The 15,812-nt window shown below is 40.9% G+C and overlaps 1 protein-coding gene across 2 annotated transcripts in view; it reads right to left on the reverse strand.

The window, feature by feature from the left end:
* Positions 1-2,396, reverse strand: part of mmp16.L (matrix metallopeptidase 16 L homeolog) — a 194,306-nt gene extending 191,910 nt beyond the window's left edge. Inside the window, exon 1 of one of the 2 annotated variants that reach the window (XM_041565421.1) lies at positions 1,807-2,396. In XM_041565421.1, coding sequence (XP_041421355.1) covers positions 1,807-1,935 — 129 coding nt within the window. In that variant the 5' untranslated portion in view covers positions 1,936-2,396. The remainder of the gene's footprint in view (positions 1-1,806) is intronic. The other variant, XM_041565423.1, reaches the window with a different exon arrangement.
* Between the last annotated feature and the right edge of the window lie 13,416 nt (positions 2,397-15,812).

Below are 15,812 nucleotides of genomic sequence, written 5' to 3' on the forward strand. Positions count from 1 at the left end.
TCATATTGAATTACAGGTGTGGAATCGATGAAATCCAGGGTCGGACATAGAGAGGCCAGCTGATAAGGAAGCAAGTCTGGGTCAGCCGGGGCCCATGAAACTGAAAACTGGAGAGCTGCTGAATAAAAGGCTAAATAACTCAAAAACCCCAAATAATAAAAAATGAAAACCAATTGCAAATTGTCTCAGAATATCACTCTCTACATTATACTTAAAGTTAATTTAAAGGTGAACAGCCCCTTTAAATATCTTGATTAACCTTGTCTGTTCCACTGCTCCAGTCCATCCCATCCTCCCAGAACAAGTCACTGGGAACAGGTAACTGGGTTCACTGCCATGCTGGGCACTATGCCTTCTCTCCAGCACCCCAATAACACCGGCTGCCTCTCCATGCCCACACATTCATGGAAACTCTCCTATCCAGAAAATACAGAAACAAAGTTCGGGCTGTGCACGCATAGAAAAAACATTGCATGTTGTAATACCACGCTGAACCAGCAGACAGCGCTGTTATATTCACCTGCTATATTCAATAGGCCATTTCCGTAGGCTGTTTATAGCAGAGTAAAAACAATACAATATACAGGTATGGGACCTGTTATCCAAAATTCTCGGGAGCTGGGGTTTTCCGGCTAAGGGATTGTTCTGTAATTTGCATCTCCATACCTTAACTCTACTAAAAAATAATTTAAACATGAAATATGATTGTTGTGCAACCAATAAGGATTAATTATATTTTAGTTGGGTACACAAATGACTGTTTTAGAATTACAAAGAAAAAAGGAAATCATTTTTAAACATTTCAAGTATTTGTTTATAATGGAGTCTATGGGAGACGGCCTTCTCGAAATTCAGAGCTTCCTGGATAACGGGCTTCTGGATAACAGATCCCATATCCGTACTTGCATATTGAAAATTATTATATAGATGCAGCCGTTGTCTAAATGAAGTTACTTTTGGCGTGTATATGATACTGACATGACATTGGCAAAAATTGGGCTCATTTACTCACTTGCTGTAGGATACGATACACATATCTCAAGGATAAATCCTATGTTTTTACCCTCATTAATGTGCATTGCCTATCTGTGCCCAGGTGTGCATTTAGATACACGACAAGAACTGAGCATTTCATTTTTCTGGGTACAGTACACATGGGCTGCGACACCCCCACTCACGTGTATGGCAGGCGGAATAGGCACAATGAATGGGTACAGTAGACAGAATGTAGGGGCAGTAAATCTGTGTATCACTAAACAGCCCTTTAATAAAAAGGAGCCAGAGTTTGAGGGGTCCCTAACAATCAATGCAAAAGGACCCAGAGTTTGAGGGGTCCCTAACAATGAAAAATGACCCAGAGTTTGAGGGGCCCCTAACAATGCAAAATGCCCCAGAGTTTGAGGGGGGCCTGCCAATGCAAAATTACCCAGAGTTTGAGGGGCCCCTAACAATGCATAAGGACCCAGAGTTTGAGGGGCCCCTAACAATGCATAAGGACCCAGAGTTTGAGGGGCCCCATAACAATGTAAAAGGACCAAGAGTTTGAGAAGCCCCTAACAATGCAAGAGGCAGGAGCCCCCGCACAGGAGTGAGCAAGGCTGTCCAACCTGCAGAACTTCCAGTTGTTACACTACAACTCCCAGCACCCTGTGACAGCCGCTTGTGGAAGTTGCAGTGCAGCAATAGTTGGAAGGCTGCAGGGTATTTATATAGGGCACATATAATGTTACAAGCATGACACAATGGGGCCCCAGAGATGATGGGGGGCCGCTCGCAGTAGGATAACGGGAGATGTGCTCATCTTACCTCTGCGCTGAATCGCTGCTCCCCTGCGCACACGCAACATACAATGATCCCCAGCAAGGTGAGCACAACAAGCCCCACGGAGCGGCACAAATGTAACGGGCTGCCAGTGCCTGAGGGGAGCCAGACCATGGTGAGCTGATCTATCTGCTCCGGGAGACTGGCGGCTGCTTCCTTCACAAAGTCCCCGGTGCTGGAGGAGAGCAGCCGTGCGGGATTATCTGAGCATAGGAGATGCTGCGCTGCTGCGATACAAGGTGAGCGATGGAGAGCTCCGGTGGCACACACACGGGGGAGATCTCATTCATAACCAGCGGCCAAGTGAAACACGTTCCCCAGGTCTCTGTGCCTTGTTCCCTGCCCTTACACAGGCCGTGTGTGCCCAGTCTGCCTCCCTCCCCTGCCTTCTCTAAGGGAATGTCCATCCTTCTTCTGCTTGGATAACTCCGCCCACTCTTGCCTTCATCAGCACAGCTCTCACCCTAGAAAGCTCAGTGCGGGAGGTGGAGCAGCAGCAGCAGCAGCCTAGGGAGGAATTCAATTGCTGCTGAGAGCCCGGGATAACGTGTGGCCCTTCCCTTCTGATCAGCAATCTCACTGCCACTTTAACCCCAGGCACTTGTAGACTAGGGCAGAACTATAAGGAACTATACTGTGCTAGATATTCTCACTATATATTTCAGGGGTGTTTCTAAAGCTGTTGCTGCTGACTACACTTCCCAGCGAGCACCCTCCCCCCATAGGCAAAAGTGATTCATCCCCCAACTGGGGAGACAGACTTCCTGAATTTATAGGCACCCCCTTTTTACTAACTCACCCAACCATTATCTTTTTTGTTCATACAGACACTTTCATTATATGGAAGGGAAATGCGGTTTAGTCATATTGAATATGTGTGGGATCTATGATATCCAGGGTCAGACATAGACAGGCCAGCTGATTAGGAAGCAAGTCTGGGTCAGCCGGGGCCCGAGGGCCGGGCCCACCGGGTTTTCTACCGGTATCCAACCGGCCCAGTCTGACCCTGATGATATCTATGATAATTTGGACCCATTGCTGAAATTGCAATCTGCAGAGCTGCTGAATAAAAAGCTAAATAAAAACCACAAATAAAAAAATTAAAAGCAGTTTCAAATTGTCTCAGAGTAGCACAGAGCATATTGCAGTCGCTGGAGAGTTTTTTTAAGGTTGACATTAGCAGGTAAGTATTAGCAATGTAAGTCAGTTTCCAATGAAGTTGATCAGAGGTGGCAAGTATGCTATCCTGCCGGCTGAAAAACACTATTTTCCCTCATGTTTGGGTGACATTAAATCTGACCCAAAAGCAATATAAATTGGTATTTACAGTATGTGAAAATAAAGACAGGATGCAGAATAGCAATATAAAAGTGCACACAGGAAAAAAGTAAGACCTAGAATTAGGCATTGAACCCAGGACCTTGACATGTGTACAGGTATGGCATCCATTATCCAGAAACCTGTTATCCAGAAAGCTCTGAATTACGGAAAGGCCATCTACAATAGACTCCATTTTATCCAAATCCCATTTTTTCAGAATTATTTCCCTTTTTGTCTATAATAATAAAACAGTACCTTATACTTGATCCAAACTAAGATATAATATATCCTTATTGGGTTTATTTAACGTTCACATGATTTTCTAGTAGACTTAAGGTATGAACATCCGTTATTCTCCTGAGCATTCTGGTTAAAAGGTCCCACACCTGTATATTTAAATTTTTCTGCCACAGTGCTGTGGTGACAGGATGACTATTGGATGTGGTGGCGTGGCTGGCACGCGGGTGCAGTAAATGGCAGCGGGTCTAAGGGTGCCTGGTTTGTAAATCCCGCCAGTTACTTTGAAAGATTGGGAGAGGGGAGGGCAAACCAAGCTCGAAAGATTTAATAAGTCTCTTTTAAACCAAACGATCCCAAAGCAAATGCTCTTTCTACCCTACCCTCAAATCGACCCTGTGAGAGCCTCTAAAATTGCAAATGTATTGCACAGTGTTAGAATATCTTTAGGCTCCAGTATTGCCTTTACACTATGACTATGCAGCCGCACACAGACAAATGCCGATGATCACACCAACATACTCACAAACACATGAAGTGCACTAGTATCTTGCTTGCACCCATATCACCCATCAGTGCTTTTAGGGTGCCATTCTTTGGGAGAACCATGTTTGCTTTGTGTAAGTAAAGGTGGCCATAAATTATAAGATCAGCCATACATTATAAGATAAGACCATACATTATACAGATGTGCTCATTTGGTGGCATTGCCAAATGAGCGCATCTTTCCTCCCCATATGCCCACAAAGTTGGGGATATCGGGCTTATTACTAACAACTGGAATAGGGGCTGTGAGAGTGAGCACCGTATCAATGAGCTGATGCAGTCCTCCATCTGATGTGAAAATTAAACCAGATTTTTGGCCAAATATTGTTCTTGCAGCCCCATCAGAGGGTCCCATACAGATAAACTGCCAACTCTGTTTAAAGGACTCAAATCAGCAGCTTAAAGGAAAACTATACCCCCAAACAATGTAAACAATGCAAGATATTGCATAAAACATATGTAAAATCTTGCTTCATGTAAACAAACCATTTTCATAATACCGTACTTTTCTAGTAGTATGTGCCATTGGGTAATCATAAATAGAAAATTGCCATTTTAAAAAATAAGGGCCGCCCCCTGGGATTGTACAATTCACTGTGCACACAAACCAAACAAACCATACATCTTAGGTCACATGAGCCAATTAACAGACAAAGTTCTGTCTTTTGCTTCCACACTTCCTGTTACAGTTAGAGTTGTAGTATTTCTGGTCAGGTGATCTCTGAGGCGGCACACAGACCATCACAAAATGGTGGCTCAAGGCAAGAGATGTAAAAGGCAATATTTACTTAAATATATATTCCAGTTTGGTAAGATTCTTTAAAATGCCACTTAATATAATATAAACTATCTGTTGCTTAAGTGTTCATTTTGGAGGTATAGTTTTCCTTTAAATCTGCCTGTGTATCCTATGTATGGCTACCTTAAAAGATCATGAGAATAGAATGAGCCAGCCATATTAGCTCTTTCCCACATGAGAGGAGCTGAACTGATTCAGTCAGAGTCTAGACTATGGAGGGGATATACATCACTCCCACACAGCGCTAAAATATCATCTACTTGCCAGAGCCTTAATAAATGGTTGGAGGAAAATAGCTCTGTAGGATTCCCATTGTGTGCTGTCCTGACGTGCCTTGTGTCTTTTATTTAGCTGCTCGCTCAGGTTTCACTTCTCCTTGCTTTGGTTTCACAGATGTGTGTGACAGGAATAGTGTAACTCACTGCTCTCTGCTCTGCCAGAGCTTACGGGCTGCTAGTGACCATATACTGTCTGCACAAATGCCTTTGCTCATGCTGCTGTATATCCACTTTCCCCTGTGCACTGATGTGTCTGACTCTTGCACAGCTATAAACATGTGGCAGAAGTTAGTTAGTTCGTTTCTGGTTAGAAGCTGTGCATGCTAAACTTTGGACACTTTTTCTCATTTACAGTATAGGAATGGACATGTTATCCAGAATGATACAGAGGGCAAGGAATTGAACAAAGGGCAAACAAAGAAACTCCGCAAACTCTTTGAAGTGCAAGAAAAGTTGTGTTTTTCCGGAATTTGGATCTCCATATTTTTTTTTCCTCCAATAAAAAATTGAAGGGGTGGAAAACCTATAAGTTAAATTGTAGTATGTTAGTATGAGTAATTCTAAGCATCTTTTCATTTGGCCTTCATTATTTGTTTTTTATAGTTTCTGAATGAATTGCCTTTTTCTTCTAACACTCTCTAGCTTTCAAATGGGGTCACTGACCCAATTTAAACAACAAATGCTACACATGTATTGTTACTGCTACTTTTTATTACTCATCTTTCTATTCAGGCCTCTCCTATTCATATGTCAGTCTCTCATTTAAATCAGTGCATGGTTGCTAGGATTATTTGGAACCTAGCAACCAGATAGCTGAAATTGCAAACTGGAGAGCTGCTGAATAAAAAGCTAAATAAATGAAAAGCTACAAACAATAAAAAATGAAAAACAATTGCAAATTATCTCTGAATATCACTCTCTACATCATACTAAAAGTTAATTTAATGGTGAATAACCCCTTTAATCATATCTTAGTTGGGACCCAGTACAAGGTTTTGTTTTCTCATTACAGAGAAAAAGTAAATCATTTTAAATGTTTCTAATTATTTGATTAAAGGAAAACTATACCCCCTAACAATGTAGGTCTCTATAAAAAGTTATTGCACAAAACAGCTCATATGTAAAACCCTGCTTCATGTAAATAAACTATTTTCATAATAATATAATTTTTTAGTAGTATGTGCCATTGGTTAATCCTAAATATATAATTGCCATTTTAAAAAACAAGGGCCGCCCCCTGGGATCTTATGACTCACGGTGCACACAAACATACCATACTTGTTAGGTCACATGAGCCAATTAACAGACAGAATTCTGTCTTTTGCTTCCTCACTTCTTCCTGTTACAGTTAGAGTTGTAGTATTTCTGGTCAGCTGATCTCTGAGGCAGCACAGAGACCATCACGAAATGGTGGTTCAAGGCAAGAGATGTAAAAGGGCAAGATTTACTTAAATATATATTGCAGTTTGATAAGATTCTTTAATATGCCATTTAATATGATATAAACTATCTGTTGCTTAAATATTAATTTTGGGGGTAAAGTTTTCCTTTAAAATGGAGTCTATGGCAGATGGCCTTCCTGTAATTGGAGGTTTCTGGATGAAGGGTTTCTGGGTTTTTCTGTAGAAAATTTGCTTTTGCATTGTTGCAAAATTGAATAATTTTAATTTTTTTTTGCAGGATTGTTTCGGTGATATTGGTGAGTTTTTCGTTTCGTATGGCTAAAAGGTAGCTGCCTATTCATGAAACCCACTAGCTCCTTGGTGAAAACAGCAATCCTATATCACCCCTATCAAGCCCTCATGATATTGGCAATGAAAACCAAGCATTATCTTTACAAATACCACCTCTACTGGAGCTTCCTATACACCCCCCTGTCCCCATATGTGTTAGAAATGAGCTGTGGGCATGTTCTAATGGTGCTCCCCAGAGACAAAGTGGCATGTAAATAACCAATCACAGGGAAGACTATACTGCAGTTCCCTGTCAGGTCTGCCAGCTGCCCTCCCACAAGATGGACATTGGCTGTCATCATACAATACGAAGTACAGGCTGGCAGTGCAGGAAAGTGGAATGGTTTGGGATTTTATTTTTCATTGAAGAAGAACAAAAGGTACCAGTAAAATTAAAAGAAATATTATAAAGTATAAAGGAAAAGGGCTCTAAAGAAACCCCACTCCAAATGATGTCCTATAAATTAGCTTGATGTTGTACTTCTAAATGTTATGTAACCTGGCCGACCCATCTACTGACATTGCAGAGGGAGGTGGAATTATACAGGTGTGTCTCCCTTTACATGAGCTGTAGAAAGGGAATACACCTCACCACACAAAATTCCTTAGACCTCTGACACGGTCACATTTAAACCAGGGTAAAGATCATCAACTCATAGAATTTACAGGTTCACAAGGCCAGGTCCAGACTAGTGGGAAGACTACAAAAGGCCCAGTGGAGAAGGCTTCCTCTAATTTTTTTTTTTATAGTACTCTGTACTATGGAGATGAAATTGGTATCAAGGAATCAGAGAAAATGAATCATAGGTTGTGTATTATCTGTGGTTCTAAAAGTGGGTCTGCCTCCTTATATGCGCCCAATACAGTTGTAAGCAGGGAGCAGAGTATAGGGCATTTAGGGTGTGATTTAAAGGTGAATGCTTAGATGATGCTCTGGGATGCTCCAGGGGCTTTAGCAGGGTGATTGTTACAGTAAAGGGTTCCTCTGATATCTGTTGCCAACTGACTTTCAATAAGTCGCCCCTGATACTGACGGTGTAATTGCCGAGAGCTTTAGAAACCTGCTTTACTGCCGTTACACATGAAATCGCATTGCCTGCAATAGAATATAATATTGCCTTTTCTTACTGTAATCTGTGTAAGTCCCTGGAAAGCAGAGCTTCATAAATCAGAATCAAAATGTTGAAAATGTAGGACTTTATCTGAATCAGAAGAGCTTAGCAGTGCAATGCTGGATGTGCTTACAGGTTTTATCCTGGCTGCCGGAGTATCACCGCTAAGTAGCTGGATCCCACCCTTAGTCTTTGTTTCCCATAACGAGTGGATAATTAGAAAACACTCAGATCTCTTTCTCTCACTTTGAAGCCAGTTTATGCCTAATGATTGCAGTTTAGTTCATCTGAACTTATAGTGGCTTTGCATAGAAAGATCACATCTTGGCTGCACTCATATATGAAAGCATGAAAGTCTAGGTAGCTGTAATTATGCCTTATTTGTCTTATCCTAAAATTATTTTCCTTTAACCCCTTACCATAGTGTACCCACAGTTAGCAATGTGCTCTAAGGCTTCCTCTATGCCCACGGGCATTGATTGGAAAACATTACTGTTTCTACGTGTGCCTGGGCATATGCCCCTTTTGCCTATTAGTAAGGGAGGCCAGTGTAATACTGACACTGACAATCTTATTGGATGGACTTTCCTCCAGTAAGCAACATTGAAATAAAGTCTGGAAATTGAACCTTGAATTGCACACACATCAGCAACAGGTGAAGGGTGATTGTAGAATAGTTGGGGAATGCAATAAAAGTGAGTAACAGGAAAAACATTTGCAACCCCAAAAAAACAACTGTTTCTTTATGCAAATTTAACATTTAGTACCAATTTGCAATTGGTTTTTATTTTTTATTATTTGTGGTTTTTCTGTTATTTAGCTCTTTATTCAATAGCTCTCCTGCGTTCAAATAATTTTGTGTGAAAATGTACAAAAATACATTTTATTGTGAACATATACAAGAAGAAATTAGAGGGAACATTTTATGGGAGCCCTTATCAGCAAACCTGTTACCCAGATAGCTCTGAATTAGGGGAGGGCCATTTTAAGCAAATAATTAAAAATTATTATTATTATTAACATGTATTTATATAGCGCCAACATATTGCGTAGCACTATGTTGTAAAAATATTCAAACATTCCCTTTTCTCTGTAATAGTATATGATGGTAAATAATCTGCAAAAGATCCATACTGGTGGCAAAACAATCCTATTGGGTTTAAATGTGTTTTTAGTAGAATTAAGATACATAGATGAAAATTATGGAATTTTGGATAATGGATGACAATAATATATTGTAGAGGAATTGGATTTGTTATCTGTAATGCCTGGGAATTTCCAGAATAATGATCTTTCTTTAATATGGAGCACTGTGCTAAAAACATTTAAAGGAGAAGGAAAGGTCCAAGCCAGTTTATTGCCAACATTAGCTACAATAGTGCAAGTTAGAACACTATTTTTATTCTGCAGAATGCTTTACCATACCCGAGTAAACAGCTCTAGACACTGTCTCTGTTTGTTTAGGATAGAAGCTGCCATTTAAGCTTGGTGTGACATCACTTCCTGCCTGAGTTTCTCCCTGCTCACATACAGCTCTGAGCTCAGATTACAGCAGGGGGGGAGGAGGGACGGGGGGGAGGAGCAAACTGAGCATGCTCAAGCCCTGCCCTGGAGGTTTATGCTGAAAACAGGAAGTCTGATACAGAAGCCCATGTGTACACAATAGAAGGAAAGAAATGCAGTGTTTCTTTTGACAGAGGACTCAGAGCAGCTTTACTTTGAGGGTTTACTGGTATATTTATATAGACATTTCTGATAAAGCTTACTTTACTTCTCCTTTAAAGACTAAAACAACCAAAAGGATTTGTTTTGCCACCAAAATGGATTTTGAGCTTCTGGATAGTAAATTATGTGCCAGATTTATAGATTTAGGGAGGCATGCACTGTTGCTTATTGGCAGTATATCTGTGGGGAAACACAATGTTTTAGGGACTTCTCACTGGACTCAGTAGAATAAATACCTTTAAACTGTCACCACTGAGACTAAGGAGGTCACATAAAAGAGGTTGAAAAAATACATGTCCATCAAGTTGTACAAATGAAGGCAAAAAAAAACTCCTCCAAAATCCAGCTGTGAGTTCAGCTTCAACATGGGCAAAATAGTTCCCATTCTCATCCTTAAATTAGCAAAGCGAATCTGTGGATTGAGCGCTAAATGAGTTAAAATGAGTGTATGTGCGTATAAACTCTTGCTAATGAGCCATCCCGTTTATTTGGAATTCCATAACCTGACTGCTCTTGCTCTCACTGATCTGATTACCGGTCTCATTTCCCATATATACAATGGTGCCCATATACAAAATTGTACAAATAGTTAACACCTAAAAAAACAGAATAATAAAATAAGTTGCCCTATTGCTGGAGCAGACGTGTGGAAATAACTCAAGGTTGTGACTAGTAGCCTCTTTACTGTTTGTAAAGGTTCAAAACTTCAAGCACTTTTTTTTACACCATTATTTTACCCTACACTTGGTAAAGTTTATTGAAATGAAGGCGGCTGGTATTAAAAATCACCTGCAAGTGTCAAAAGTAGCCAGGACACCCAGCAGGGTCAATTATGACTGTGGTCATCCTAAATGGAAGCAAATGTCATGCATATTGACACCATGCATTATTATTAACACATATTTATAAAGCACCAACATATTCTGCATTACTTTACAGTTAAAGTACAGGTATGGGACCCTTTATCCAGAATGTTCAGGACCTGGGGTTTTCCAGATAACAGATCTTTATACCTTAAGTCTACTAGAAAATCATTGAAACATTAAACTCAATAAGCTGGTTTTGCTTCCAATGAGGTTTAAATAAATCTTAGTCTGGATCGGGTACAAGCTACTGTTTTATTATTACAGAGAGAAAGGAAATCATTTTTTAAAATTTGGATTATTTAGATAAAATGGAGTCTATGGGAGACGGCCATTCCGTAATTTGGAGCTTTCTGGATAAGGGATCCCATACCTGTTCCATTAAAGGTACTTGTGTCCAGTGACATAACTAGAGGTAGTTACGCCACTGCTTGTGTCAAAACAAGCTCCCTGTCTATTCAGCAGCTCTGATGAATCATGGCAGTGCACCTCTCGCCACCCCAAATATGCTGGTAATTTCAGCGTACTCAAAGATGTCTGGGTCAATAGACACCCCAGAATTGCGGAAACGGAATCACAAGCTAACAGAGCTTTGACACTGAGGGGTTGAAATTATGAAACCTCAAATCTCACACACATGCACAATTGTGTTCATTTTGACACACTGTACATAAATGCAGCAGCAACGCATGGCAATTTGCAGCCAAAAAATAGACAAAGTTTTGAAAAAATAGCAATATTGCCAATGCTTCACTTACAGGTTCTTATGGCTGCACCGGGGCATAATTTCACATATCTAGGCCACTTCAATACTCAGCCAAATAGGAATTCTATTGCAGGGGAATGGCACAGGTTCCCGCTGGGTCCTCCCCCAGCCACGGGGTCTGCTGCCCCTTTAGTTACACCACTGGCAGTAAAGCAATTTGTACATTTAAACAGTTTTATAAATATGCTGAAGGTTAGGGCACCCTAGGCATCATTTAATAATGCCATGACCACAAGTCTAGGGGCACCTACATGCTTCATTAATGAATAAGCTATGGGGTGTCCACATAACAACCCCAGCATTCCCACAGCCTGTATTCATTGGGGAAGTACAAGTCTTTGCACTCCCTGGAGCAGTACCAAAAACATGGGCATTTGTGTCAGATTTTGCACATTGCATCAGTAAATGAGACCACCTGTTTCATACTTATATATTAACTTAGAGAGATACTCACACCAGGAATTTAACATTTTTTTTTACAGCTATCGTAGTATTGTCTTTGCATGCTATTTATAATTTTGTCATAAAAGTATTTACAGACAATTTTACATTACCCATCTGATCCCCCATGTCCCTCTGTGAAGGTGCTGAGCGTCAGCAGTCAGCAGATACGCTAACTGACATGTTGAGAAGGGACAGTCAAGTCAGGTTTAGGAACTTCAAGTAACAATTACTTACAAAAGCAGAACTATCAGTGAAAAATTATCAACATGACCTATAGGTAACTTTTGATTTCCATTAATATTTTGAATAATACTTTTTTTAGTGTCAGGATCACTTTAAAGAATATGTATTTATTGTAAATGTTTACCTTTTATATTCTTCAGTGCCTACCAGTGTTTTTGGAGTGTAGGAGACAATGGGATAACATACAAACTTAAAGGAGTAGGGAAGCTCCAATCCAAGGGGTTGTCAAATGATAGAGCAACCCCCCCCCCCCCAAGGATTGTACTGACTTACCGGATACCCGGACGGGTGCTTCTGTTAGCAGAAAACATCACTGACTGGGGGCATTTTGGGCAAGAGCTTCTCTTTCTTTCTTCTTCTTTAAGCCGGGGCAGTGACATAACTACCCGGGACCAGGTGCCTCCATGACAAAAAAGCTTCGGAGGGCCCCAGCCTGGCGATTTTGTGTCAGCACCACCCTCCCACCCCTGCTGTTGGCTGCCTCCACTTGCACCACTTGCTTGTTTGCGGCGGCTGCAGTCAAAATTAGGAGCCAGAACTAGCCAGAAGTAGGAAACTACATACATTAGACCCTGAGGACCAGGCACCCCTTTTTTTCCAGGTCCCCTGTGGCCTCAGGGTCTGCTGTATGGTAGTTATGAAAGTGTGCTGCGGCACATGTGCAGTAGAGTTATGTCACGTACGGCTCCCTAAATTCAGAACATGTGCTAGGCTCCCTGGTCACGACTCAATCTTCTGCCTGTAGCAGCCTCCTTTGGTTTCGGGAGGAGCCCTCAGCTACTCAGATGCCGCCAGGTCTTAAACTTGAGAGGAGCCAAGCAAGCATTCTGAACAAGCAAAGGGGCACGTTCGTTACCAATTTTAGGATGCAAGGCAACACTAGCTTCTTAAAGGAGAACTTAACCCTTAATGAAAAAAACCCTACCCCCACCCTACATAGAACCCCCTCCCTGTTCCCCCCAGCCTAGCTGCTACCCCTAGTAAATTGCGCTAACTCTTTACTTACCCCTTTGCGCAGATTGAGGGCATCAGAGTTCACGGGCACCATCTTCCGTCACTTTGGTAATGTTTAGGTCTTCTTCCTTCACTTTACGTGACTTTCGGCGCATGTGCAGTTGTCGCAACACAGAAAATTGCTCCGACTGAGCATGTGCTGATACACTGATCTCATTCCGAAGATTACAGAAGAGAAGAATATGGCGCCTGTAAACTCTGATTCGCTGAATCTGCACCGAGGGGTAAGTAAAGAGTTAGGGGCATTTACCCAGGGTAACACCTAGGCTGGGGGCAGGTCCGGACTGGCATTCACAATAGGCCCTGTCATTCCAAGTACTCAGAGGCCCAAATAGTCATCCACCAGCCCAATTAATAGTGAGTGTCTATGGCAACTTACAGCAGCCCCTCTGGCATTTGCCAGAACCCACAGATTGCCAGTCCGGGCCTGGCTGGGGGGGGAACAGGGTGGGGGTCTATGTATGGTTGAGGGGTAGGTTTTTTTTTAATTAAAGGTTTGGTTCAAAGAAAGGTCAAAGAAAGATAGACAGGCAAAGGTTGGGATTGGCAGAGTTCAGCAGAGTCAGACAGGCAAGGATCAAAAACCAGAGAATACACAGACAAATCGCACCCAGGAACTAATTAAATAGACCTAACAACAGGCAATGAGTTTTGGCCCAAGGCCACTTTAAATATTTGAATTTTCTCGCTGAAACGTGATAAGGTCACATGCACCTGATGTAAAACCAGGAAGTGCACGCTGCGCACGCCATAGGAGTACCCAGAGATGGAGAGAGAAGGACTAGGGCTGCGGGCTTCCCCTCCATGACCTAATCACTGCTAGACCACCAGGTAACCTTACCAGTTAAAAGCCAGACTTTAACTGCACATGTGTTGGCCGCTGGTTTTTAAAGAAAGAGGATCGTTAACTTGCAAGTGCTCCGCGCCAGTGCAGTTATCAGGTCATTACAATCCTTGGGGTGCCCTTACATTTGGCACCCCCCTTGGATTGGAGATTTCCTTCTCCTTTAATGTGCACTTGTCAGAATCAAACTCAAGACTTCAGTGTTGTGAGATATTGCTGCTAACCATTGTAAGTGGATTCTAACAGAACAATCTTATCTCTAATATGAAAAAGCGACTGGCATGGGATTGTAAAGCAGAGCTAATGGAAAGTGAACTTGTGCTTAAAATGAATTATCCAACCCTTTTCCATTGCTGCTATTTTAAATCTGGTTGTTACCAGTGATTGCAAGTAATTATTTCCAAATAGCTCGTCTTCTTCTTCTTTTCTATTATGCATGTTTTCGAAATTCATATTTAATTCAACTGCAGAATCGTTCCCGCATCTGTGTTTCATATTTTGAAATGGCTCTGCTTACAAGGGATAGGATGTTATATGTAACCTAATCCTAAAAGTCTGTTTCCAGTTTCATTTTTCCTTTTGCATAGGGCTTTGCGTCCTCACTTCGGTGTTTTGTTACTATGGAGACTAAAAATTTTCCAATCTACTCAAATGTTCAGCAATCAGCTTTAAGCTTTTATCTCTCCAAATTAATGTAAAACCTGGAAAAATCACTGCTCATAATTCATTGCAGCAGTAAAAAAAACAGCTTAAGTGCATTTTCTAACACTTGAGCCAACCATACGCTGCCTATCTATTAGCAAATTCCCCTTCATTTATAGCATTGCCTTGATTCTTGTCACCTGGAAGTCCAGCTAATCATGTAGCTCTCAAATTAGTACAAAGCTATGAATTACAGAAATAGAATTATGTAAAAGAAGGATTTTCACCTGCGGTTGCATAAGTTTAGTAAGAGTGGGATTTAATACAATACTTAAAAATAAAAATTTGCACTCCAAAATAATTAATCAAACCGTTTATTTCATTGCAAGGTTTAAAGGGGTGGTTCACTTTTAAATTTACTTTTAGTATGCAATATAATGTCCTGATCCTTTTTATAGTTTTTTTTTTAAATATTTGCCTTCCTCTTCTACATCTTTCTAGCTTTTAAATGGGGGTCACTGACCCCAGCAGCCAAAAAACTATTGCTTTGTGAGGTTCAAATTCTATTGTTACTATTACTATGTATTCCTTTCTATTCCGCCAACCTCCTATTCATATTTTAGCTTTAGGGTTCAATTCTCCTTTAACAGGTTCCATACCTGTATAATCAATGGGAAAATTACTGGCACAGAAAAAGAATTGTATTGCGTATATATGCATTTATTTTGGGCGCATTTTGGTTTACAGTACGTTAGTGTAAATTGATTAAATACTTTATGATATTTGTGTTTACCTGAAAGCAATTTTATATACTAATTAGCATCAGGGGGCCCATTATGGACCCCATAAAAGAACAATTCTGAGACATGTATGACTTTAAAGTAACTGTGCCTTTATAGAGTGTTCAGCCAAATTCAGTTGGCGGGTGTTGCATGGTTCCCCGTATTAGTCATCATAATGAGGGATGATGGTAGAACAGCCGTTGATATAACTGAAAGAAAATATGTGTTGTGCCGACTTATCACAGCATTCGGCAAAGGGCTAGAATCCATGATGTTGTCTAGAGACTGCTCAAAATTCTGAAGAAATTATTGATATGATAGCTTACACTTAGGGGGTTATTTATCTAGGGTTGAGTTTTAGAGGTTTGTGTGCTTTTTTTTATACCTTGAATAAACTCACAACTTGAACGGTGACTTTGGGGTCAAAAACACAAAAACTCAAATTAATCGAGTTTTGTCAAAACTCACTGCTTAATTAGTTTCTTCAGCACTAGTCTTAATAGTTCCGCTGCTTAAGTAAGAGGAGGATATACCTTGTTAGTGGAACCTGTTACCAATGAGTCATTCATTGTCAGCGTGATAACTGCCCTCTCTTCAGGCTTCAGGATGGAATTAGAAAATCCATTATCTCTACTGCTAAGGT

The sequence above is a fragment of the Xenopus laevis genome, chromosome 6L, assembly GCF_017654675.1.
Source record: "Xenopus laevis strain J_2021 chromosome 6L, Xenopus_laevis_v10.1, whole genome shotgun sequence".
In the NCBI taxonomy this organism is placed as follows: Eukaryota; Metazoa; Chordata; class Amphibia; order Anura; family Pipidae; genus Xenopus; species Xenopus laevis.